The following is a 23,449-nucleotide window of genomic DNA, read 5'->3' as shown; positions in this document are numbered from 1 at the left end:
AAACAGCTGATGAGTGAGTTCACACATTACATTTTACTGGCATTTAAGCATTCACTTTAATACATTTTTGTCATTTTAAGCTTCTCCAACTAGTGACGTCTTGTTTAAATGGCTTTTAAACTTGGTTGTCATTCTAAAATATCAGAGCAGATTTTTATTTCATATCTATGTTTGCTTTTGTACCACTTTTCCCTGATTTCCCCATAGCAGCTTCCTCTGGCAAACAATCTCTGCGTATGTTATTCGTCAGAATGGAGCATAATCCATGCGTAATGAAAGGTGAAATATTAATCTTTTGAGTGCCCATGTTTTTTTTTTGAATGTCAATTGCACTAGCCTGAAAATGGTAAATTTAGATGAAAGTCCCAATTTAAAAAGTGTTTTGTCAATGTTATACCTTCAAATAGAATAGACTTTCTTTTTGCTATAGTTTCCTCATTTGCTTGTAGGACAGCTGCAAGATCAAGAGGCTGGGGTAGGGGGGGCCATGTGGATATGAGTGAAGGACGTATCAAGAGTAAACACGGCAAAAGTGAGTCAAGGGAGAAAGGCACAGGAAAAATGAGGTGATAAAGAAAAACTCGGAGCAGAATCGGGGCTATTTTGGGCTGAGCGGGCTTCCTGCAGGTGATGGAAATGAAAGATTTCTAGAACAATTGCTCAGCAACAAGTGAGGAGGCGAGGGAGGCGAGGGATAGAGGAGGATGTGTATGTTGGGGGGGGGGGGGGGCACAACTAGAGCGAAGAGCAAGCATGGGACTCAATGTAAACATCACAAAAGGTCACCTAAAATATAGTTATGTTCTAGAATACCTGTAGGTTGTTTATGTTCCCCTCACAGTAAACAGATTCAAACTGCCGAATGTAATTGATTAATTGCCGCTGGGAAGAACCTAACCTGCTCCCACACTTGGACCAACACTGAAGACACACCCCCTCATCCTGCCATCATGTTATAAAGAAGGTTGAGCAGGGAGGGCATGACAGACGCTCAGCGAGGACGCCGCTAATGGTTTTATCACAGCATCACAGCTGCTATTTGAAAGTTTTCAGAGGTAGGTTGTTTTTTTTTTGGCTTTGAGCTACTTCAAATTCAGATTGCATTTTTTGACTTTAGAGATGCTTTGTTGTAAAAAAAACAATAAAATAATAAGAGTTCAAATGTGTGCTTTATCCTCTTTAAGAACTGTAGGAGACCCCGGTATGGAGATAGCTTTTCTGCTGCTGCTGACTGTGTCCTTGACTACCGCCGGCCCACTCAAACTAACTCCAAAAAGAGAGTAAGAACAACAACAACAACAAAATATTTAAAAAATGTTCACAAAAATCCTACTTATTGATCTTATTGTGTCAATTTTCCTGTCCCTGCAGGTCTGAGGTGGGCGTTACATTTTTTGGAACACCTGTCCAGACTGGAGCCACAGGAAGGGCAGACAAGGATGCTCCACCTTTGAAGGTCGTCCCTTTCCATTCGGAGGGCAAACGTTTTGGGCTGGAACCTCTGAAACAAAGGTGCACAATTCAAAAAATCTAAAATTGAACAATTAAAAAGCAAATTATGGAAAATTGTAAAGATTTTTGAGCAAAAATTGTACTTTAATCATAAAGTTCATGGCAAATTTTCCTTTTTTTTCTCCTCCCCATAAGCAGTGCATTGATTCTGCGCCTCAGACGGGCTCTTCAGCGTGGATGCCAGCTCGGGACATGCCAACTACACAACCTCGCCAACACTTTGTACCACATCAACAAAACAAATGGAAAAGAGGAGTCTACGAAGGCCCATGACCCCCAGGGATATGGAAGATAGCAAAAAAAAGAAAAAGAAAAAAAGAAAGGACATATGTCCCCAGAGGACTGAGGACATATCTCCATTTATTTACAACCAAACATCTCCAAACATGTTCAAAGTAACTGGTACTTTTAGATTAATGACTGTCGAGCACATGGATTGTGCGTGATCATTTTTGTATTTTATTCTTAAATAAATTTATATATATTTAAATTTGTTGAGCAAATAAAATATTTTACACGATGAAATCTGTGGATGTATGTCCTAATAAACATCCTTGCAACTATATATTAAAACCTAACTTTATATTTAAACAAAGAGTTTGACGTGTTCTTTGTTCTGCAGGAATCTGCATGTTTTCAGGCTGCAGCGCATGCGTGCAGCATGTCTGCTTTTGACTACTAGCCCATCCCTCTTTACAGGTTTGGACAAACGCACGCCCTCACCTGCAAAATCAGACCACGCCCACTTATGGCGAGGAAAAGACAAGCTTTCCAGTGTTCCCTTGTGTTTTGCGGTCAGTGAGCCCATGCGTTTGCGTTTGACATCTGATTAAATCGGCAAAAAGGCAGGAGAAACATGGCAGAGTCGGTGGGAGAAGAAGAAACAGAAATGATCTGTAAATCTAAAGTAACAAAGGTGGGTTTTGTGTGTTGTTACCAGTTCCCTCTGTGGTGGAGGTAGTGCTGCCAGCTGTGCTTCGCATGTCTTTAAACTTTAAGAAGACTCGCGCTGTGCCATCTATGCCAGATGACGCTGTTTTCAGAATAAAAGCATTAGGAAATGAAGTTATAGATGTAGCTAACAGCTAATTCTTTTTTGCTAACAAAAGGAGGAAGTTGTGATAGCGTTCAAGTTGAAAGGAAATGTGCTTCCGCACTTTAAAAAATAAAGATGAAAAGAAAAGAAAAAAGAAACGATCTTCAATCTTCACCAGCGGACGAATGTCGAATTTATAACTGCAGACTAAGCGACTGATGGCCGCGTTCCATTAGTGTAATTTGTACCAGTTTCGGGTCTCACTAGCTCGTAAAGTGATTGCAGCCGTCCTCCTTGGCAGAGACAAATGGAACTGTCCTGTTACTATTTATTCAAATTCTCATCTGAAGGCATTTCACAATGTCTGGTGAATTAATAGCGTGACACGGATTTTATTACCAACTTTTGTAAACAGAAAAAGTTGCTGCAGCTTATAGAGGTCGATTATGAAATTAATTATAATCTTTAGCAGCACTTTCCACAAAGTCATTGGTTGTATAAAAAAACAACTACCGGTAATAAAGATGTATTGAAATGAAAATAATATAAACAATTATTTTTATTTATTTAATTGTGTTGTACAAGAAGTAGCTTAATATACTAAGTATAAAGATGTTTGGCTTTGGTCGAACCCCAGCCGTCAATTAATAACAACAAAAAAAGATACATAAATAGAATTGTTGCAAAAGTAGTGCTTTGGCAAATGTAGAAAAATATGCATTATTTTTAAAATAAATAAATCATTTGTTTTAAGAAAAGCAAAAACCTAGTGACCATTTACAGTAAAAGTTTTCCCCATTTTATTTCGAATTATTTTAGAGTTTGACGTCACACTTTTTTTTTTGTGGGTTCGCGTTTTTTTCATTTCTCAGTAATTTGAAGATTTTAATTCTGCATTTGTAAAAAATAAAAACCTATTCCTTTTTGGGTCTCCGATACAAAAATAAATGTTCATCTTGTTGACACATTGTTTAACTTATCAAAGTACAATCAATATACAAACATAATATAACAGAAATATATATTTATTTTCAGAGTTGGATCCCCAGTATCATTAAGAAAAGAGTATGCACCACCTTTGTGGAAGATTCTGTGAGGTACAGAGAGCTCTGCTTCATTGTTTTGAGGTAAAGTATTGCAGTCGACGTAACATTTTCTGACTCTAACGGTACGTTATCCTCTTATCCTCCATCAGTGATGGCAAAATGTGTCAGTGTGGAAAACCAAAAGTAGAGCATCCCCCTCAGGCCATCGGAGACTATTTCAGTGCCGCCATTGTGAACTATTGGGACAGCGTCCGACACTCATCAGAATTACCAACCGATGCTTATGGAGAGCTGCAGTTTGCAGGAGCCAGCAAAAGACATAGCTATGTAAGCCTTTTTTAATCTTTTTTTCAATTTTTTCTTCAAGTTGTGGTGAATCCGGAGCAGACAAAAAAATACAGTTTGCAAAGAGATTGTATTTGTTATGCAGAAAATATGTGCAAGCCACAAGCTCCCTACTCTGCACTGTCAGAGTAGGGAGAAGGGGGGCGAGGTTTCTTCACTTTACTGGTGCTCCCACAACTCAGGCGAATTTCCGATGAACTACTGCCGCTTTGCAGAAACTATGTCCTAGAAAACGACGCAGATTTTTTTCTTTTTTGGATAAAAATCGCAAAATTATAATAAAGAGACCATTGGGAACGCTTTGAAAATAGATCAGAGGATGATGGGAGTTGGACTTTTTTTTCTTGTTGTTTTTTTTTGTGGCTCAGTATAGATAATTATTTCTCTAAATACAAAGAAAGCAAGAATGACCTGCACAAAATATATTAAGAGTATTTTTCAAGCTTTCCAGATGGTAAAAAGCCTGTAAGAAGAATTCTGAGTAGCTAATTAATCCACGCACTAAGAATTTTAGTTTCTAAAACTTTTACTTTTGATTTGCATTGTGGATTGCACAATGGCGCAGTGGTCGGCCCTCTTGCCTTTTAGTAAGGTTCAAATCCTGACTGGAACCTTTCTGTGTGGCGTTTCTGTTACCCCCATGCATGCATGGGGGCTCTCCAGTTTCTTCCCACAGTCCAAAAACACACTTCATGGGTTGATTGATGTATCTAAATTGCCTCTAGGTTGCCCCTAAATTAGGTGTGCATATGAGTATATGTGCCTCTAAAACAGACAGGTTACCTGTTAAGGGTGCACCCCTCCTTCACTCAACAGCTGCTGGGCTGGCTCCAGCAGCCCTGTTACCCTGAAAGGGGTCCAGCAGCTTCTAAATATGGACGGGTGAGTGGATTTTCATTGCATTTTAACCATATTTCTTTCAGTTCTTGCGTCTATCATGGGGCACTAATCCATCTACCATCTACAACCTAATGACGGTTCAATGGAGCCTCCCTTCACCTAACCTTGTGGTTTCTGTTGTGGGTGGAGAGAGCCAGGCGTCGGTGAAGAACTGGGTGCGGGAGGTCATTAGAAAGGGGCTGGTGAAATCCTCACAAAGAGCAGGTGAGCGCGTCATCACGCACCACAGGAATTGCAAACCCAACAGACTTTAGGTCCTTTGCTGTTTTGCTTTTATCTCGCTAAAGTGGAGCTTTGTCACAACATGTAAAATAGCGCAGAAAAACTAGAATTTTGGTTATTGCAAGAAAAATAAATAAATTGTTTAATTTTTTGATCTAGGAGAACGATAATAATTGTGGAAATTGCTCATCCTATGACAGAATGAGAAGAAAAATGCATGTAAACATATCTTTCATTGTGTCAGTGTCACCTTTGAATCCGTTTTATTCTGCAGCACATTTATTTTTATAGATTCACTTTCAATTTTTCTCGTATGAAAGTTTTCGAAAGATTTTATAAAAAAGGTATTGTGTGAAATTAATAAACGTGAATGAAGTAATAAATGCAATTGTAAAACACAACATCAACAAAAAAATTCAGTAACCCAAATAAAGCTTATAAGCAGTTATAATTAAATGAAGAGCCAAGGATAAATTTGGAGGATGTTTGGTATAAATCTGTCAAATTAAAGACAATTTTAATAAAGAGAAAACATTTGGAAAGGGGGGAGGGGTCAACAGAAGTAAACGAAAACTGTAAAACAGCTTCATTGTTTGCAGCCTATCACTTTTGCTTAAATACTAATTATTATTTATTGAAACGAAATAAGCCTTATACAGTATGTTCCATCTTCCTGAAAAAGTTGTCCCTAATTTTTAAAAAAGCAACTGAATTTTATACATTTTCATTAAGTTTTACTACGTAACTCCATTTGGATGGTTTGCAGTATATTGCTGTTACTTATTGACTTTCCCCCCAATATTTTATTCTTTCAAGCTTATGAGAATGTGGCAAACTGTTGTAAGAGCGTCCTTTGCTTAATCTCTTGTTTCGATTACGCTTGTAAATACAGCTGAATTTAAGAATTTAGTAAAAAGCTGCATCTATGTTGGAGAATGTAATCACAAATCGCTTGTGCTGCTAGTTTTCTTACTATACTGCCTTAATTTGCCTTACTTTTCCAATCCATTAGTGTCTAGTGCTTCTTTCAAATAATCTTTGAGCAACTTTGATTTAGTTTGTTTATCTTTTACTCACTCAAGATACATGTCCCTTACATTATTTAGGTTAATTCCACTTGATCCCCTGCAAGTGATCCCAGACGCTCATCCTTTTTTCAAAACTCCGGTATTTCCTGTTTGGCTTTGCCTCAAAGTTCAGGCGAGCTTTCACATCTGCAAAACAAAAGTGGGTTGCCGGTAGACTGAAATCAGGTGTGGACCCCAAGTTTGTTTTATTTCTTAGAAGTTAAGATTTATCAAAAAGTGTTGTATTACGGGACAGAAATAAGGCAATACTAACATTTATACTCTTAGCAGAAATACTAAAGAGCATGTAGTGTAAGAAGTTCAGACTAAATTGGAACATTTTAAGTTTATTTTAAACTTCAAGTATTCTGCCTCACCTTTATTATAGACTTAGTATACTTGTGCTACACTTACATAGACATTGGTGCTGTAGAACTCTTTATAATAGAAGGTGATCATTAAAAAAATAACATTCCAACATCTGTTCTTCAAAGTGACAGATGCTAGAACCTTTTGTCTCAGCCTTAATGTATAACTATGTAGTTGGGATTAGACTTGCATGTTGTGTAACTGCTGTTTCCTGTTAGCTTTGGTCATTTATTTTCAGCTTTTACAAAAGCAGCACATATAAAGTTGAAGACCTTCTAAGATAATTATTATCAAGGAGGTTTCCAAATGCACAAATAATGGGAAAAAAGGGTGCTGTCGGTTGGAATAGGGAGAGTCCAGCTGTTACGAAATGCAGCCCCTCTGCACTATACGAGCCCTCTGGGGCCCCACGCTAATTTAACACCACAATAGCCATTTCCTCCTCACTACTGCACCATGCACAGGTGGCACTCCACGATAGTGATCTCCGGTTAGGTGAGGTCACAGACTGTTCTCTCAGTACAAAAACCTCTGCAACAACACGCCCTGAAAACAAACAGGTACACACTACAGCACATGTTTCAAGATCTGGGCTTGTAGAAACCTGTTTGTTCAGAAGAGCCGACCTATGAAATGGAGCACGCATGTTGCTCATGAAGTGACCAAGCTGGCTGACACACAAAAACTGCATCAATGTCCTATAAAAATACCTAAGTGCAAAATATAAAATGTGGAAAAATAGGACTTTTCACTGTTTTACAGCTTTTCTGCATCCTTTCTTGAATCTGCAGACTCCACCCCATATTGCTACTTGTCCTTTAAGTACTTCTTGATCTTTTTACCTCTTTGATCAAAAGTACATTTTCACATCATACTGACTTTTTTTGTAATATAATATTCTTGGAATCATCCAAAAAAGAAAAGGATTTGTGTTTTCGGGCTGCCGCCCAACCCTGCTGTAGAAGTATCTTACAACATGCACATTCCTGAGGAGGGCTGGGAAGTGTGGATGGGCATAATAATTTATTTATGAAGTATTCCCACTTTCTTTTTTTTCATTATTACTTTTTTTTCATTTTTTTTAGTATTTATAGTATAAAATGATTTTTATAAAATTATATTGACGCTTTAAAAAAATATTTTAGTCCCAACTACTTCTGTGAGTTTTATTTTGGTGGATTGCACAACCTTGAAAAACCACATTAGATTTTTACGTTCCTTACGTTCCTCTTTTTTATTAAAAAAAAACTCTTTGTAGAACTTCAAATTTGTACTGTTGCACTTTTAGTTTTTCTGGGTCCTGCCATAAAGTCAACGAATGTGATTTATTTATTTATTTATTTTGTCCCCCACAGGAGCGTGGATAATAACAGAGGGCTTTCGGGAAGGAGTTGGCAAGTGTGTGGGTGAGGCAGTGAGGGATCACGCCACTGCTGCATCTTCAGGTTCCTTCAACAAGGTGGTGGCGGTTGGCATCGCATCATGGGGCTTAGTCTACAATAAAGAGCAGCTGATCAACCCTGAGGTTGTGCAGGAATTGACTCATTAACATTTTTTTAAACTAAAGTATTTTTCCCCATTCAGTGGAGTGGACAGCAATTGCTTTGTTTGATAAACCTGAAATAATTCGACGATATTTTTTTTAGGGCAGCTACCCTGCCAAGTATGATATCAGGAACTCTCCTAAAGATTCATGCTGCCTGGACAACAACTACCAGGCGTTTCTGCTGGTGGATGATGGCAGTGTTGGCCGCAAAGGAGGAGAAATAAGCTTTAGAGCCAAACTAGAGGACCACATTTCCCACCAGCCCACTGGAATTCAGGGTAAGGGGCAATCTATCCTGCATGGCACTTTGTGCAGAGTTGACAGCGTTCCAAAAACAGCAATTGGGTGGAACAAAATCAACTTTAAAGCTTTGTTGGTTTCACATGCCAATTAAAAAAAACACATCCCTGAATGTATGGAAATGGAAAAACTAAAAAATAAAGAATGGTTTAAAATAAAAAGCAAGCTTTTCTTAAAGCTAGTGTGAAAATAAAGTACTCACTGTACTCTGATTACAGTGGATTAATCCAACCCTTCTTTAAATGTAACTACGCTTAAATGTCTTTTCAAAAGTAATCAAGTCATTTTGGGTCTAATCACTCTACTATGGTCATAATCTGATATCAAAAATGTATTCTGACTACACTCAATGTTTTCTGATTTATATAAAATGTAATCAGACTACATCTAATGTAAACAGTTCTTTATGCAATTACCTTGACTATAATGAGATTAATTTTAAATTAATTCAGATTCATTTCACTATAATTTGATTGTTAAAATGTAATATGATTACATCTTATTTTAAAAATATAAAAAGCTCATCTACTTGAATTTCTGAGTACAATTAAAAAATGATTTCTATTTTTTAAATCTTTGATTAAGCAAACAAAACTCTTTGAAATGTACATTTTACTATTACTAACTTGTACGCAGTTTTTATATTGCCCATTTTTCTTAAATTAAGATGTAGGCCAAATAGTGTAATATGAAGAAATAGTGAAATTAGTAGATTTACGAGGATTTTATTTATTTAATTAGTTTTGTTTTTCTGCACATTTGCAAAAAGCCTTTAATTTTATTTAAAGGATTTTTACTCCTAACTATAATTTGATGTGGTGTTTACTGTAGACTAAAAAAAACATTTAAAAAATTCTACTCAAGAAGAATTTTGCTGATTTCTAAATTTAGCTTACCAAATACACCTAAGGTTTTTTTTTCCAGCAGTCTTGAAGCGTTTCTTCATGTTGAGAAAACAACAGTCAATACTGAAGTTTGAGGCACACATTTAAAAACTCTCAATGAAAAAAGTAGATTTCAGTCACTGGAAGAAACAGGACTTTGCAAAAACAAATTGTGGTTTGCCGATGTTTTTTGGGGAACTTGCTGCGGAGTTCCTTATTCTGACCTACAAAGTCATTTTGACATTGCCCCAATTTCCATGACATATATATGAGCTTAGCTTTTCAAGTATAACTTTGTGTTCATCTGTTTCACTCTGACTTAGTATTAATAATTATTTTTATATGTTTTTTTCTGTGTTAGGCTTTTATGTGTTATTTTGGAGTTCCCAGGGTTTTGTCGATGTAAACAAATTCCATCAATAAAGGTTGAAAAGCACTGGTTCAACATGGAAGTCATGGGAGAATGGTTTCCTTTTGCATCATGCCTCTGGTGGTTTTTTATGGAACTGCATCCGTTTTTTTGTTAGTCAAAAACTTCATAAATGGAAAGTGGGGGCTTGCTATAAACTATCGATTTCTGGGGAGGATTCATAGGAGTGATTTAAAGACCAGGGATTTCTTCATAAAGGTTCAAGGTTTTCGTAAATCTAAGGGAATGCAGGGTAGGAGGCGAGGCATGTCGACAGGAATGCCAGACACGGCTATTTCATGTGAAGGCATGCACATGTTTTCTAGCATGTCTGTCTGTTTTGCCTCATTTCAAACACACCTTTTTTTCCCCCCCCCAGAAAGTGGAATCAATGTTCCTGTTCTTTGTATGCTGATATCAGGAGATACAAGTATGCTGAAGGTAGAGTTGTAGAAGTGGTATTTTGGTTCAGATTTTTTTCAGGTAGAAAATCTGATTCCCTTTTTAATAAAATGTTTTACGCTGTTAGAGAGTAGAAATCTCGCTGAAGAAATCCTTGCCCTGGCTGGTTCTGGCTGGTTCTGGAGGCCTGGCAGAGTTCCTCAGCGACGTGGTGGAGAATTTGTCCTCATCTCCAGTGGTGCAGACTCCATCTGAGGCCGACGGCGACCTCAGCCCCATCGTGGACCTGAAAGAGAGGGTGGCAGATCGGGTTAAGAAGTACTTCCCCAACGAAAAAGAAACTGACAAAGTCGTAGAACTGGTGGGTTTCTTGTTGTTGAACTTGGGTCATGTCTGAATTCCTTCCCTTCTAAAAAAAAAAACTATATATTGCAGAACTTTCTAGTGCCCTGGTTTTAACAACAATTTGGACACCACGCCCGCTACTTTTTTTGTTAACTGCAAATATGACGTCACCGATTTCACCAAGTGGAAATTAATCCATACGAGTATTTTACGATTGACTATTTTATGGATCCACTGTATTCTGAAAAGGAAAACATTGATGTTTTATTACAAAAATATATTTAAACACTTATTTTAAAAAAAAAATTCAATTGCAATGCATTGTGGTTTATATTCGCCAATCTAGAGGGCATCGGTTCACACTGGTTTTTCGCAGAGACTTCTGGGAAATTTCTAGGGCACTTGATTCTGGAATTGTAGATTCGGACTGCACTACAACTATGTAGTGCTAAACTAAAGTAAGTCAACACTTTCCAAAAAAAAAGCTTCTCTATTAGTAAAGCGTCATAGAAATAGGTTGCAAAGTGGAAAAGTTAAATAAAGTAACCTGAAGTGTTATTAACTCAATGGATTCAGTTGAGGAAAGTTTTTCTATAGTTTAAATGCTATTTAAAGTCCCACACTACGGTAATCATCTCTTGATTTATTTTGAAAGCGTTCTCAGTGGTCTTTTAGTTGTGATTTGCTGTTCTCTGTTTATATTAAAAAAAAAAAACCTGTGTCGATGTCTAGGACATAGTTTCTGCAGAGCGGCAGGAGTTCATCAGAAACTTTCAGTTGAATAAAGAAACATTTTTTTTCCATATGTCCTCCATCAGACATTAAATGTCAAGAGAACTTGTTAAAAACATGATTTTCATCTTTGTGTCAAAATCTTTGTAATAAGGCTTTTTCAAAAACAAATGGTATTTGATAGATTCCCTATTTTAAAGTTCTTTATGTATTTTTGGAATTATTGTCTTAATTAAGTTTTTCTTATTTTGTCCATCTTGTTTTGAGTCCAGACTCTGAGCATCTACCAAAACAAAGACCTAATTACAGTTTATAATGGAACACAAGAGAGGCTGAATGACTTTGACAAAGTGCTGCTCAAAGCGTTGGTGAGAGGTACGAGAAAACACCTGTACAGCACATTATATGAACTATCTTATTCACAAGTTATTTACACTGTCTTTGCCTGACTTCATTTAATTAACTTTGAATGGGTTTTGTTGCAGCAAGTAAGCAGCGTGTGTCCGTTGACGACAGTCCTTACATCGAGGAGCTCAGGTTAGCGGTCACATGGAACAGAGTTGACATCGCCAGGAGTGAACTTTTCAATGGAGACATCCTCTGGAAAGTAAGAAAAAACCATCAGTGTGATAATTGGAAAAGAAATGAATAACTGTTAGCTCATTTGACCTTTTACATTTTATCACTGCTAGGAAACTGATGTAATTTGGTTTTTGCCCAGAGAAATGATCCCTTTAAAAAAAAAACAAAATCTGGTCCCACAGGATAAAGATTTGAAAGACTCCATGACGAACGCCCTGATCAACGATAAGCCTCAGTTTGTACGGCTTTTTACGGAAAATGGCTTCAACATCCGGAGTTACCTGACTTATAAAAAACTAGAAAAGCTCTATCAGTCTGTGCCCAGTGGAACTCTCTTATACCAGCTACTTGAGCGCCGCCTATTGATACGCCATGGAATTACAGCCCTCTCGCCTGCTCACGACAGCCAGCCGGATTCACCAAACCAGCCTAAAGAGTCTAATCAGTGCCAACCAGTGATGAAAGTAACTCTTTTTGAGGTGAGTTTGTTTTTCATATTTTGTCCCGTTCATTTGTTTAAGTAAAAATAAAAAATAAAAACTCTTTAAATGTTGTTTAGGTGTCTGGTGTTCTGGATATGCTACTTGATGATGTCTGCCAACCGTTCTACTATGATGTTTTGGAATTGGGACATTTTTCGTCCAGAAGAAGAGCCCTCAAGGTAGTTTATATGTTAATATTTCCTTCTACGACAGTGAAACTTAATTTACTCAGCAAAATACTATTTTTAATGTGTCCCAGCAAGCTGCCAAGCTTCTGGTTGGGGAGAGCAAGTACAGGGAGGAGCGCTGCGTCTACCCCTGGGCTTCACTCTTCATCTGGGCTATCCTCCAGAGGCGGAATGAGATGGCCACCTTCTTCTGGGAGATGGTAATGACTGCAGGTTAAAAGCACCTTCCCTCATGTGGCGTGTCAGCCCTCATCTTTATCGTGCCTCTCTCAGGCAGGTGAGTCAGTGCTGTGCGCTCTCAGTGGTTGTAAAATGTTGAGAGAGATGTCCAAGCTGGAGACTGAGACTGAAGGCAAACTCTCCCTGAAAGAGATGGCTCAGAGCTTTGAGAATCTGGCTCATGGTGAGTGGACCACAAATCAGTCTAAGTAAGTGTTCCCAAAAATAAAAAATTGTAATTGATCTTCCCATGATGCACCTCTTTGTCTATCAGATATCTTCAGCTCTTGTTACCACAGCGATGAGAATCGTGCCTTTACCCTTCTGATTAAGAAATCTCCTGTATGGGGCGGCACTACCTGCTTACAGATGGGCATGGGCGGCGATACGAGACTTTTCTTCAGCCATGATGGCGTGCAGGTTTGTTGTGCACCATTATTTTTTTAATATTCAATCTCTCACATTAAGATCACTGGATCTGATGTTCACAAAAGTTGTGTTTTTTTAAATATTTTAAACGCTTCAGGGGAGTTTTCCATGCGTCTTTATTGCTTTTTTACATATATTTGAAGATTCATCATTGCTTAAGGTCAGGCAAATTTAAGCTGACTAATCATGGCTATGGAAGGGTACATTTCTTTGTTTTCTTTGGTAAAATACTGAACTTTAACCCCTAGAACTATTAGAACTCTACTACTAAAAAAACTCAATTTGATTTCTTTAGTACTTCCAATACTTCAAATTCCCCCCAGAGAGGGTGGATCTGGAAGTAGTTTGCCCTCTCTTGGTGGGTGGAGTGCGCCTGCCTCAGGTGGAGGAGTATAAATATCTTGGGGTTTTGCTCATGAGTGAGGGAAGATGGGAGCGTGAGATCGACAGGCCGATTGGAGCAGCGTCCCCCTTTATGTGGTCGCTATACCAGTCTGGGCATCTTTGCTTAGACTGCTGCCCCCAAAACTCAGTCCCGAACGAGCCGAAGAAGATGGATGAAAAGTGCTTCCAATTATCAGTCGGACCACCATTTTACTGCAGAAAGAAGCCATATTTTAGCATACATTTAAAAGTGGCTAGTGAGTAAGGTCACACGCCATCTTGATATATGACCAACACAAGCTCTGATGGAAATCAACAAATATTGGGAACAAACTAGCACACAAATGTTTTTTGGTTTATTTGCTTATTTTAGAGAAGGGAGCCGGTTTAGCTCATGCTGGTTTGCGGCGCTTTCCGTCCGTGAAACCAGGGTTCGACTCCGGGCTGCTCCCTGTTCCCTTCTCTACTTTTGTGCCCCAAGCCCGGTTGCTTTGAGAGGGTTGCGTCAGGAAGGGCATCCGGCGTAAAAAATTGCCAAGCTTACCATGCGACTCGTTCGCTGTGGGAAAAGCCGAAAGGGAAACTACAACTAACATTTGCTTATTTTAGCGAACTGAATCTAAAATTGGCTCCAGTGTGAAATGATTCCACTTTTCTTATTTGACCCTAATGTTATGTCATTAAGAGCAGAAACCTTTTTATTTGAATACACCTAAAGGAACATCTGGTTTACGATCTTTGTGTTTTTTTTCCTCAGTCTCTCCTTTCCCAGATCTGGTGGGGAGACATGAAAAGGAACACAGAGGTGTGGAAGCTGTTGCTGACTTTCTTTTGCCCTATCCTCTGCTACACCAGCCTCATTTCCTTCAGGTAAAATCTGCAGAATTCAAATGTTTCTGTTTGTCTTTTAAATGTTTTGGATTTTCTCTTTCACATAGAGGGCAAGAGGAACAAGATAAGCCAGAAGAAGAAGAGGGGAAGCCGAACGAGGAGCTGCTGGATAGCAACTATGACTATGGAACCACTGTGTACTCTTACCCTGACCTGAAACAGAAGTACATCATTTTATAATGGCACATTTTGACCATACAGTCAAAAGATTTTTGTTGACTGTGGCAAATAAAGTCTTTTTTTGCCTCAGTGAAGCTGACGGTCAGGGTCCAACCACTCCTTCGACACCCATGATTAATGGTGAGTGTTTCATAAACCACTTTAGTGTTTAGACTCAATTTTAAAACGACCTGTATCCATATCCAGACAAAGACCCACCTTTCAGACCGCCACGGCGTCCCTTCATTGTATCACGGTGGCGTCAGTTTTGGTTTGCACCTGTCACCTCATTTTTGGGAAACGTCCTGATGTACTTCCTCTTCCTGGTGCTCTTTGCCTATGTGCTGCTGGTGGACTTCAAGCCGCAGCCTCCTTGGGGGCCGGCAGTCTCAGAGTACGTGTTGTACTTCTGGGTGTTCACCATTGTGTGTGAGGAGATTAGGGAGGTGAGTGTGCTAACACATTGGTTTTCTTAGACTAGAGAAAGCGTAGATGCATCTAAGAAGCTGCGCATAGGTCTAAAGGAATAAGCTGCACATCAGAAAAGCTTTGATGGGTTTTTTGTCTTCTCCCCGTCCGTGACAGACGGCCTTTTTGGGGACGAGGAATTGGCGCCAAAGGCTCAGAAGCTACATTCAAGATGTGTGGAATAAAATCGACATCGTTGCCATAACTCTGTTCATCGTAGGTCTGATCTGCAGGTGTGACAATCAGATACCGCCTCTCCGATGAAAACCATGTTTTTTTCAGTTTTTGACATGTACCTGAGGCATTTTCCTTATGAAAGAAAACAAAAGTAATAAGAAATCATTTCATTTTTGTACTTTTGAGTATTTCTCCTTTTGAATTGCTGTCAATCAAACTGTCGCACTGACACTCGAGCGCACCCGTATTACGCATCTGCCCGTCCAGCATGCACATCAGCTCAGGTGCGAGATAAGTAAGACAAGATGGCATATTGCTGCTTTCGCCGCACGCATTTAAAGTCCAAGGCTGGATTTTGTTGTTGGCCGCACATATTTAAAATCAAACATAAAGTTACAGTGTTCTCTCTTTGACCAAGTTTGAAGGCTTGCTGTCCTACATTATGCAGATGTACCATCAACTTAACACTGAAACTGGCCGCCTCTGCTCCACTTTCGCAGCTTAACCTTAACCCGTAATCCTAAACCTAACCCTTCATCTGGGTCCGTGCGGCCAAGAAAAAGTTCAGCACTGGCTGCACATGTTTGGAAAATTACGTGCCAATAGTCACTTTCTATCAGTTTTGAGCCACAGCTAGTGCTGCTTGCTGCTGCAATGGTACCTACATTATAATGTAACTCAAAGCATTTTTTATGTGTAATTTTGTTAAACAGCAGGGTCTGGTACACACATTTGTTTTGTCATTGTTTCAAAAGAGATTAGAGACTCAGTCTGTGTCGTTTGTGTCTCTCCCAAAAAATGTGTTTAACACAAATGAAGAAATAAATGCAAAATGTGAGAATGTTGTTTACAAAAGTGGAGAAAGATTTTCATAAACGCATGTAACCCGTCCTTTCTCTCCAGACTTTGGAATTTTCACTGTATGCGTCCTTTTTTCACTTTATTGTGGCGGCAACATTCTTAACAATTTATCAAAATAAAAGCCTTAGCATTTCAGCGGCAACATTCCCAACAATTTATCAAAATAAAAGCCTTAGCATCTCATCGTACAAATTTTTTTACAGCAGATTGACACAAAGACCTTTCACAATGGCGTACACTCATATAGCTCTTTCTACCTTCTTCTAAGGCCCAAAGCGCTTTACAGTTACAGACCCATTCCCCTCATCCACACACACATTCACGCACTGGTGGCGGCTCCGCTGCCAAACACTGGCGCCAACCTTCCACCAGAGGCAAGGTGGGGTTCAGCCCAATGACTCTTTTACACATAGGCGTGCAAGGCAGGAATTGAACCTGAAATCTTACATTCATGGGTCGACCGCTCTACTGCTGCACCACGGCCGCCCAAATGCAAAATGTTTTCTTTTACTCTTAATTTTTTCTTTTTTGAAAGAAATTAAAACACTATTTTTTTCTTTCTTTCCCTTTTTTTTGTTTTTACATATTTATAGGATAATTTGCATGACCTTTCATTTTTTTTTTTTGCTTTCGATTTAGGATGTATGAAAGGTCATACGAGTTTGGCCGAGAAGTCCTGTGTGTGGATTACATGGTCTTCACTCTTCGCCTCATTCATATCTTTGCCATTCACAAGCAACTGGGACCAAAAATCATCATCGTTGGGAAGATGGTAAGACGCATTTACATGTATAAAAATGTATTTTACTGTTAATTTACACAAAAACACATAAAAATAGTTTCAAGCTACATAGATTTGAATAATAATAATAATAATAATAATAATAATGGATTGGATTTTTCTGCGCTTTTCCAGACGCTCAAAGTGCTTACAGTGTGTCCATTATTCATTCACTCCTCATTCATACTTGGTGATGGTAAACTATGGTTGTAGCCACAGCTGACAGACTGACAGAGGCGTGGCTGCCAGTTCGCGCCTACGGTCCCTCTGACCATCACCGGGATCATTCATGTACATTCACACACCAGTGGAGCCACACTGGAGGCAAGGAGGGTGAAGTGTCTTGCCCAAGGACACAACGACATTTTGGCTGGTGGGAGCGGGGATCGAACCGCCGACCCTTCGATCATTGGACGACCCGCTCAACCGCCTGAGCCACTGTCGCCCACAATGGATGATTAATAGCAGTTAACATTAAATATAGGCAAAGCAAGGAAAATAAATTGGGTTTTATGGCTGTAAAAAGGAAATTTGTGGTTCATTCAAATTTGTGTTTGCATTCATGTATCATTAAGATTGATTTTAACAGATTCCAGAACACTTGCAACCATTAAAGAAATTAACTTGAATGATTTTCTTGTGCTTAGTTTAATAATATAATGTGTTTTTTTAATTAAAGAAAAAATAAAATCTAAGCTAAGGGACATCAACACTGTCTGAACCTAAAACATGGCAAAACTAATGAAATGAAACAAATTGGTAAGACTTCAACCAAAACTTTTAGGTGAAAGTAAAAACACCAGCTGTCAAAATATCAGGATTATTATTAAAATGTGCATGTTATCCAAATCATTATTTTTTGCTTTAACAACAGTTTATCAGAGTATTTGTGTACAAGTATTAAAACTATAAGAAAAAAGTCAATAAACTAAAAGAATAAAGTTGTACAATTATTAGAACAAAGTCATAATTTTAAATTTCACAGTTTATCATTTCAAATTACAGCTAGATCCATTGATGAAGCTATTTATGGCACAACCAAAAAGCTTCAGTTCATCATTAGAATCCATGGGCCATAGAACATTTGGACCTCTGCAACTATAATGCCAACGGTGTAAATAACAAGCCCGCTGGAAATCCACTCATTAACCTATAAAATTACAACTTTATAAGTTTATTCTCATAAACATTTTCTCATAATTTATTTTCATATTTTTTAAATTTATTTTCTTATAGTTATTTATTTTCTTGGTGGCTCTATACCTCCATCATACGACAGATGGCGGAAGCTACCTAAAAACTGTATTTAGAGAAAAACATGATTCTTTAGTGAAATGTTATAAACTAGAAAAATATAGGTCATGGAAATAAATATATTTATTAAAAAACAATCATTTAGTTTTAAATTTCAAACTCCATTTGAATTACAATTGCTTTGAATAACACTGTTGTATTTTAGGTCTATGTAATGGCATAAAGATTTTAATAACCACCTTTTTGGTTTAGATGAAGGACGTCTTCTTCTTCCTCTTCTTCCTGGGCGTGTGGCTCATTGCATATGGAGTAGCCAATCAGGCTTTGATTTATTCCTACGATTCCAATCCTGATCGGATCTTTCGCAGAGTTTTCTACAGACCTTACCTGCACATCTTTGGACAGATTCCAGTGGAGGAGATTGATTGTGAGCATTTTCTATTTTTAATTTGTTATTTATACAATTTCAGAGAAAAATATATTTTTATCATGTGATTTTTTTTTTCTCTTCTCCCAGCTGGAAAAAATTGGGACTTGGAATGTACCAACAACATGACAATGATTGACAGTGGTTCAGAACCTTGCAGAGTTGAGCACAGCAACTGGGTGGTTGTGGTCCTGCTGATCATTTATCTGCTTGTCACCAACATCGTGCTCATTAACCTGCTTATCGCCATTTTTAGGTAAACGAACAAGGTCCTTCAGTTCCATGCTAAATGTTGGTGATGTCCCAATTGCCTCTCCTCTCTGTCACCACAGCCACACCTTCTCTGAAGTGCAGGCAAACAGCGACATCTACTGGAAGTTTCAGCGCTACAACCTGATTGTCACTTACCATTTTCGACCGTCTCTGGCACCCCCCTTCATCATCATTTCTCACATCAACCTCTTCATCAAGAGGGTTATTCGCAGAATGCCATCGATCAAAGTTCGCCACTTTGGTAAAAAAAAAAAGCTCTGCTTTTAAGTCATATTCAAATGCGTTCAAGGAGCTTTCTTTTCAAACTTAGCAACTTTTCAAAGGAATAACATGGTGGCCGAGACCCACCACTGCAGCAAAATAAAGTGACCGTGCAAACAAAACGAGAAACTCTGCAAATAGTAAGAAATGCAGCTTTATATTAAAAAAAATGCTGGAAACAAAAAAAGTCTCGGCCACCATAGAATAAGCATAATTTTAAACTATTGTTTTGTATGCATGTTTTTAACCTCAACTGTTTGAAAGCTTATGTGTTTTTATAGTATTGGAGCTGGACGGGAAAGCAGCGAACAGGCTAACAACCTGGGAAACCATTCAGAAAGAGGACTTCCTGACGGCTCGGAGCCAGACTCAGAAAGACAGTGATTCCGAGAGATTCAAGCTGATCTCTGCCAAGTGAGGACACTGCCTTATAATATAATCATATTTATTATAATGTTTGATTTGAAGCTACAATTGTTTCTTCTTCTTTTTTCCTTTAGAATGGATGGGATTCAGAAAAATGTGGCTGAAACCAAAGACTATGAACACAGACTAAGATCTCTGGAGAATGACGTAAACACAAAGTTTTTTTTTTCCTGCTTCCATCCCTCTGAAAATAAATTTTCACTCTACTTAGTCATCAAATTTGAGTAAAATGCCTGCCCATTTTGGCAGCCTCTGTTCAGACTTTTCTCAAAACGTTGTCCTTCTATTGGCAATACCAAGAACCAGCTGCTTTGTCATGCTGCTTTTGCTATGCCTAATGTTTTGGTCACAGCTTCATGTGACCAAAACAACCCACATTTTGGACACCATAAACATTGACCTGAACAACATTTCTAATAGGCGTTCTGGTGAGGGTCACAAGTGACTTGGCAAATTCCAGCAGGGGCTCAAAAGACCCCTTAAGGCCAGTTAGGAAGATTGATGTGCGGTAGAAGTCTCCAAGCAGCAAGAAAATCTCAAACCTTTTAAGCCAACTATATAAAAGAATCGACAGAAAATTCAATGTTTTTGGAATTAGGATATTTTAAAACACTTTGAAATAAATTAAAAAATTGCAATAAATCAATTGCAATTATGACACATTTGGTGATTTGGTAGGTTTTTACTCACAACAATTGAAATATAAGTTGCAATAATGTTGACATGAATGTTCTGGAAAATAGGCCCTTTATTTACCCACTGTCTCAAACTCGATACACGCATTTTTTAAAATATGTTGCAACTGAATTAGGAAGATGTAAATATAAATAAATGTTGCATTTTTTCTATACAGCAAGTAGTCATTTTTTGCAAAGTTACACAACAACAAATGAGTTATTCTCACTTGAAAGTTTTGAAAGTTAGCGAAACTTTTCCTGCCAAAAGTGTTTTCTGAGGTTGCGTCTGAATTCCTTCCCTACTCACTATATCGTGCACGATGTAGTGCGTTCGCCATTTTGTAGAGCTGTCCGAATCTACAATTCCAAAATCAAGAGCCCTAGAAATTTCCCAGAAGTCTCTGCGAAAAACCAGTGTGCATGGATACGCACTAGATTGGTGAATATAGACCACAATGCACTGCGTCTGAACAATATTTGCAAAAGAAAAATGTATTTAAATGCATTTTTTAATAAACCATCAACGTTTTTATCTTCAGAAGACAGTGTATTCATAAATGATAGTCACAAAACGCTCATACCAATTAGATTTTAAGTTCGTGAAATTGATGACATCATATTCGTCGTTTAAAAAAAAAAAAGAATTGAGTGTGGTTTCTGAATTGCTTTTAAAATCCAGGGCACTACATAGTTCTGCACTATATAGTTTTTATAGTAGTTAGGGAATAGGGTGGTAATTTGGACAGAGCCTAAGATTTCACGGAGACAGCCGTTTTGAAATGACCAGGAAAAACTCTTCTAGTGCCTCTAGTGGTATGATAATGAACTACAGTGCAGAAAGGATACAAGTTTTATATACAGTGGCTTTTTAAGGACAGTTTTGATCACAATAATAACATAACAAATATGGTACAAATGGTTAAAATAGGGGTCACAACCGGAAAGATTGAAAAAACGTATCAGGAAATATTATCATTCTGAGCTCCGATTTTTAACAAAAACATGTAGAATGCTCACTTTCTGCATTGGTCATTACTTTGTCAGCATGAAGGTAGTAAAAATGGCCTTAACCCAACCAGCTGCAATGCTATATTTTACCATAAAGGGGTGTAGTGATCACATAATGAACAAAATTACATAACAGGTTTGAGATTCTTTAAATTCCAGGTAAAGGGACTCAAAGGTTTTTCATAAACTATATCTTGCTCTTCTTGTTTTCAGATGGAATATTGTTCAAAGGCTCTCAGCTGGATTGTGGACACTTTAGCACAAAGCAGCACTTTCAAACATCCACGACCTCCACCTTCTTTTAGAGGTATTGCTCCAAGTTAAAAAGAAGTGCCATGTCAAAAAAATTTTAATCCAGTTTTTTAAACATTTTTTTTACTTAAGTTATTTACAGCTCTTTTGAAAAATTATTTATTTGATTTTAAACAATAATAACATTTGTAAAAACAAAAATAAAATTTTTAAAAGATTTTTTAAATCCTCACACATGTCGAGACTTGCCCGACACCATGAGAAAACCATATTCCTCGCTTTTCTTTAAAATATATTTTAAATATTTGGTTATTAGTGACGCTTTCACTCATTGAATGTAACAAAAACAATTACTTTTTTAATCATTACATCTTGTTTAAAACTAGCACAGGATTACATAGTGAAGGTGGGATGATCTCTGCAGCTTTAGGAGGATCATTGGATCAATGGAACCCTGAATCCTGAGGAATATTGCCCCTTTGTCAGTTCATGAGCTTAACCTCACTCCCTTACCAGGGAAAGGATCTGAACCTAGTCTGATCAGATCACTAAAGCACATTTTCAATGACTTATTCAAATACAAAGTGAAGATTTTGAGAGCCATCTCGTTGATCTGATTGAGTATGGAGATAAATGTCTGTAAAGGGAAATTTAAATTTTTGACAACCAAATTTTTCTTTTTTTTCCCCCTCGCTACAGATTCTACCTCCTCAACATCCAGCTGAACATGATTCAACCAAGGCGATGGCAGAAAATACACCAAAAGGAGAAATGATTATGAATGCAGCTTTTATAGAACATCATGAACCTGTAATGGAGGCTGCCAGCACGGATGTGCATCATAACACCAAAGACGCTAAAGGGCTTCAAGTTCAGAAACAGCTTTTAGAACGATTCAATAAAAATTTGCAATGTGTTTTAGGACAACTGTGACTTTTAATTGTGATTAACTATAGTTTACATCTACACTGCACATTGTCTGTCTTCAAAGGCATTGCGGCAAGAGGGAGCGAAAAGTTACAACTCACATGAAAGTTTGTTTTCAGGCCGTGTCACACAACCACTATGTACGTTTTGCGTATTTTCCACGTATGAAATGTCAGTCTTTCGTGATGCGTGCGTGATAAACATAATTCATAAGTGTCTCTTGCGTTGGTCATTTGTCGAGGGGCACACATGTCCATCCAATTTTTGTTCAATTGAGAATTACGCAGTTTATGCGTATTTTACAAAGTTTATAGGCAATTATAATGTAAATCGTACGTAGTTGTGCGTGATTTTTGCAAGATGCATACGCAAATTTGTGGCTTTCCACGACCGTTTCACGTATGTCTGACTGACTGTTCACACATGTACAAATGGCGCAATAATCACACACGGTTCATGTTCTACGTCGGCTTACGTGTTCTTTGCGTGGATTTATCTCTGTGATTTTTAGCGTGGTTCATTCGTGATACATGAGCGAAAATTTCACGTAAAGACCACAACTTTTCTTTTTCCACGTATGACCAATTTTCATCCGTGTAATATGCACAAAATGTATGTAGTGATGCGGCCTTTCTCTACATTTATGGAAGAGATTTTACAAAATACATGTTCTTTAAAGACAAGTGACTATTTTCTATTATATTAATGTCAAAATATGAACTTTGAGGTTTTTTTCTTTGTTTTTAAATTTTAAGATTGTAAAGAGTTAGCTGTTTACATAAATATTATTGTACAGTTTTCATTTCAGCTCGATCTCTTTATTTGTGTGTTTCTAAATTTTTTTTAATGGAGCCATTAAAGGTTTTAACTGGACTTTTGGTCTTCAAGAGGTGCTATCCTTGACACCACGTCATTTCTGTTACATTTGTAATCCCTTCAATAAATCAAGAGAATAAATGAGTTGTTTTAAGACTGTTTCTTTAGGAATGGCAGACCTTCAGAATTAGTTGCAAAGAAAAAACAAATGAGCAGAAAGTTGGACACATAACAGGGAGAGGCATGCTATCGATGGTGGTGCTGAGTTACAGAGTGCACTGGGATCCTCTGAAGGTCGCATAGTGGGGCAAGCTATTGAAGGAGCCTTTACTCTAAATAGTTTGCCGAACCACCTGTCAATTGCAGGCAGCAGCACCTTTCACTGAGGGAGC

General features: G+C 37.9%; 2 protein-coding genes across 4 annotated transcripts; both read left to right on the top strand.

The window, feature by feature from the left end:
* Window positions 1–345: 345 nt before the first annotated feature.
* Window positions 346–2,103, top strand: am5 (adrenomedullin 5). 3 transcript variants are annotated; one of them, XM_011488015.3, is made up of 4 exons: window positions 346–1,055; window positions 1,185–1,280; window positions 1,372–1,512; window positions 1,648–2,103. In XM_011488015.3, exons 2-4 carry the CDS (start codon window positions 1,204–1,206, stop codon window positions 1,805–1,807), a joined length of 378 nt encoding a protein of 125 aa, XP_011486317.1. In that variant the 5' UTR covers window positions 346–1,055; window positions 1,185–1,203; the 3' UTR covers window positions 1,808–2,103. The 3 variants fall into 3 exon arrangements, with proteins under 3 accessions (XP_011486317.1, XP_011486318.1, NP_001098363.1); XM_011488016.3 differs by having other exon boundaries at window positions 774–1,055; window positions 1,651–2,103; NM_001104893.1 differs by lacking the exon at window positions 346–1,055 and having other exon boundaries at window positions 1,204–1,280; window positions 1,651–1,807.
* Window positions 2,104–2,259: 156 nt separating this feature from the next.
* Window positions 2,260–23,198, top strand: LOC101158642 (transient receptor potential cation channel subfamily M member 4). The gene is made up of 28 exons (XM_011488067.3): window positions 2,260–2,428; window positions 3,584–3,645; window positions 3,744–3,921; window positions 4,863–5,043; window positions 7,853–8,022; window positions 8,144–8,321; window positions 10,016–10,077; window positions 10,166–10,399; window positions 11,388–11,490; window positions 11,601–11,722; window positions 11,880–12,176; window positions 12,257–12,358; window positions 12,439–12,567; window positions 12,641–12,770; window positions 12,861–13,006; window positions 14,157–14,269; window positions 14,338–14,454; window positions 14,541–14,590; window positions 14,657–14,895; window positions 15,035–15,150; window positions 16,595–16,727; window positions 18,243–18,417; window positions 18,508–18,673; window positions 18,750–18,931; window positions 19,233–19,365; window positions 19,452–19,524; window positions 21,276–21,369; window positions 22,014–23,198. The coding sequence occupies exons 1-28, from the start codon at window positions 2,369–2,371 to the stop codon at window positions 22,037–22,039; spliced, it is 3,771 nt and encodes a 1,256-aa protein (XP_011486369.1). The 5' UTR covers window positions 2,260–2,368; the 3' UTR covers window positions 22,040–23,198.
* Window positions 23,199–23,449: the final 251 nt, after the last annotated feature.

This window comes from Oryzias latipes, chromosome 19 (assembly GCF_002234675.1).
Source record: "Oryzias latipes chromosome 19, ASM223467v1".
Classification (NCBI taxonomy): domain Eukaryota; kingdom Metazoa; phylum Chordata; class Actinopteri; order Beloniformes; family Adrianichthyidae; genus Oryzias; species Oryzias latipes.
Note: the sequence above shows the minus strand (reverse complement) of the source record. Positions and strands in the feature narration are given on the sequence as shown.

Excerpts from the sequence above, each read along its gene's own strand:
- am5 (XM_011488015.3), top strand. The coding sequence starts at position 1,204 with ATGGAGATAGCTTTTCTGCTGCTGCTGACTGTGTCCTTGACTACCGCC. Across the intron at positions 1,281-1,371 it reads AAACTAACTCCAAAAAGAGA|GTCTGAGGTGGGCGTTACAT; the intron begins GTAAGAACAACA and ends CTGTCCCTGCAG. Across the intron at positions 1,513-1,647 it reads CTGGAACCTCTGAAACAAAG|CAGTGCATTGATTCTGCGCC; the intron begins GTGCACAATTCA and ends CCTCCCCATAAG.
- LOC101158642 (XM_011488067.3), top strand. The coding sequence starts at position 2,369 with ATGGCAGAGTCGGTGGGAGAAGAAGAAACAGAAATGATCTGTAAATCT. Across the intron at positions 11,723-11,879 it reads ATGGAGACATCCTCTGGAAA|GATAAAGATTTGAAAGACTC; the intron begins GTAAGAAAAAAC and ends CTGGTCCCACAG. Across the intron at positions 19,366-19,451 it reads TTCAAGCTGATCTCTGCCAA|AATGGATGGGATTCAGAAAA; the intron begins GTGAGGACACTG and ends TTTTTCCTTTAG.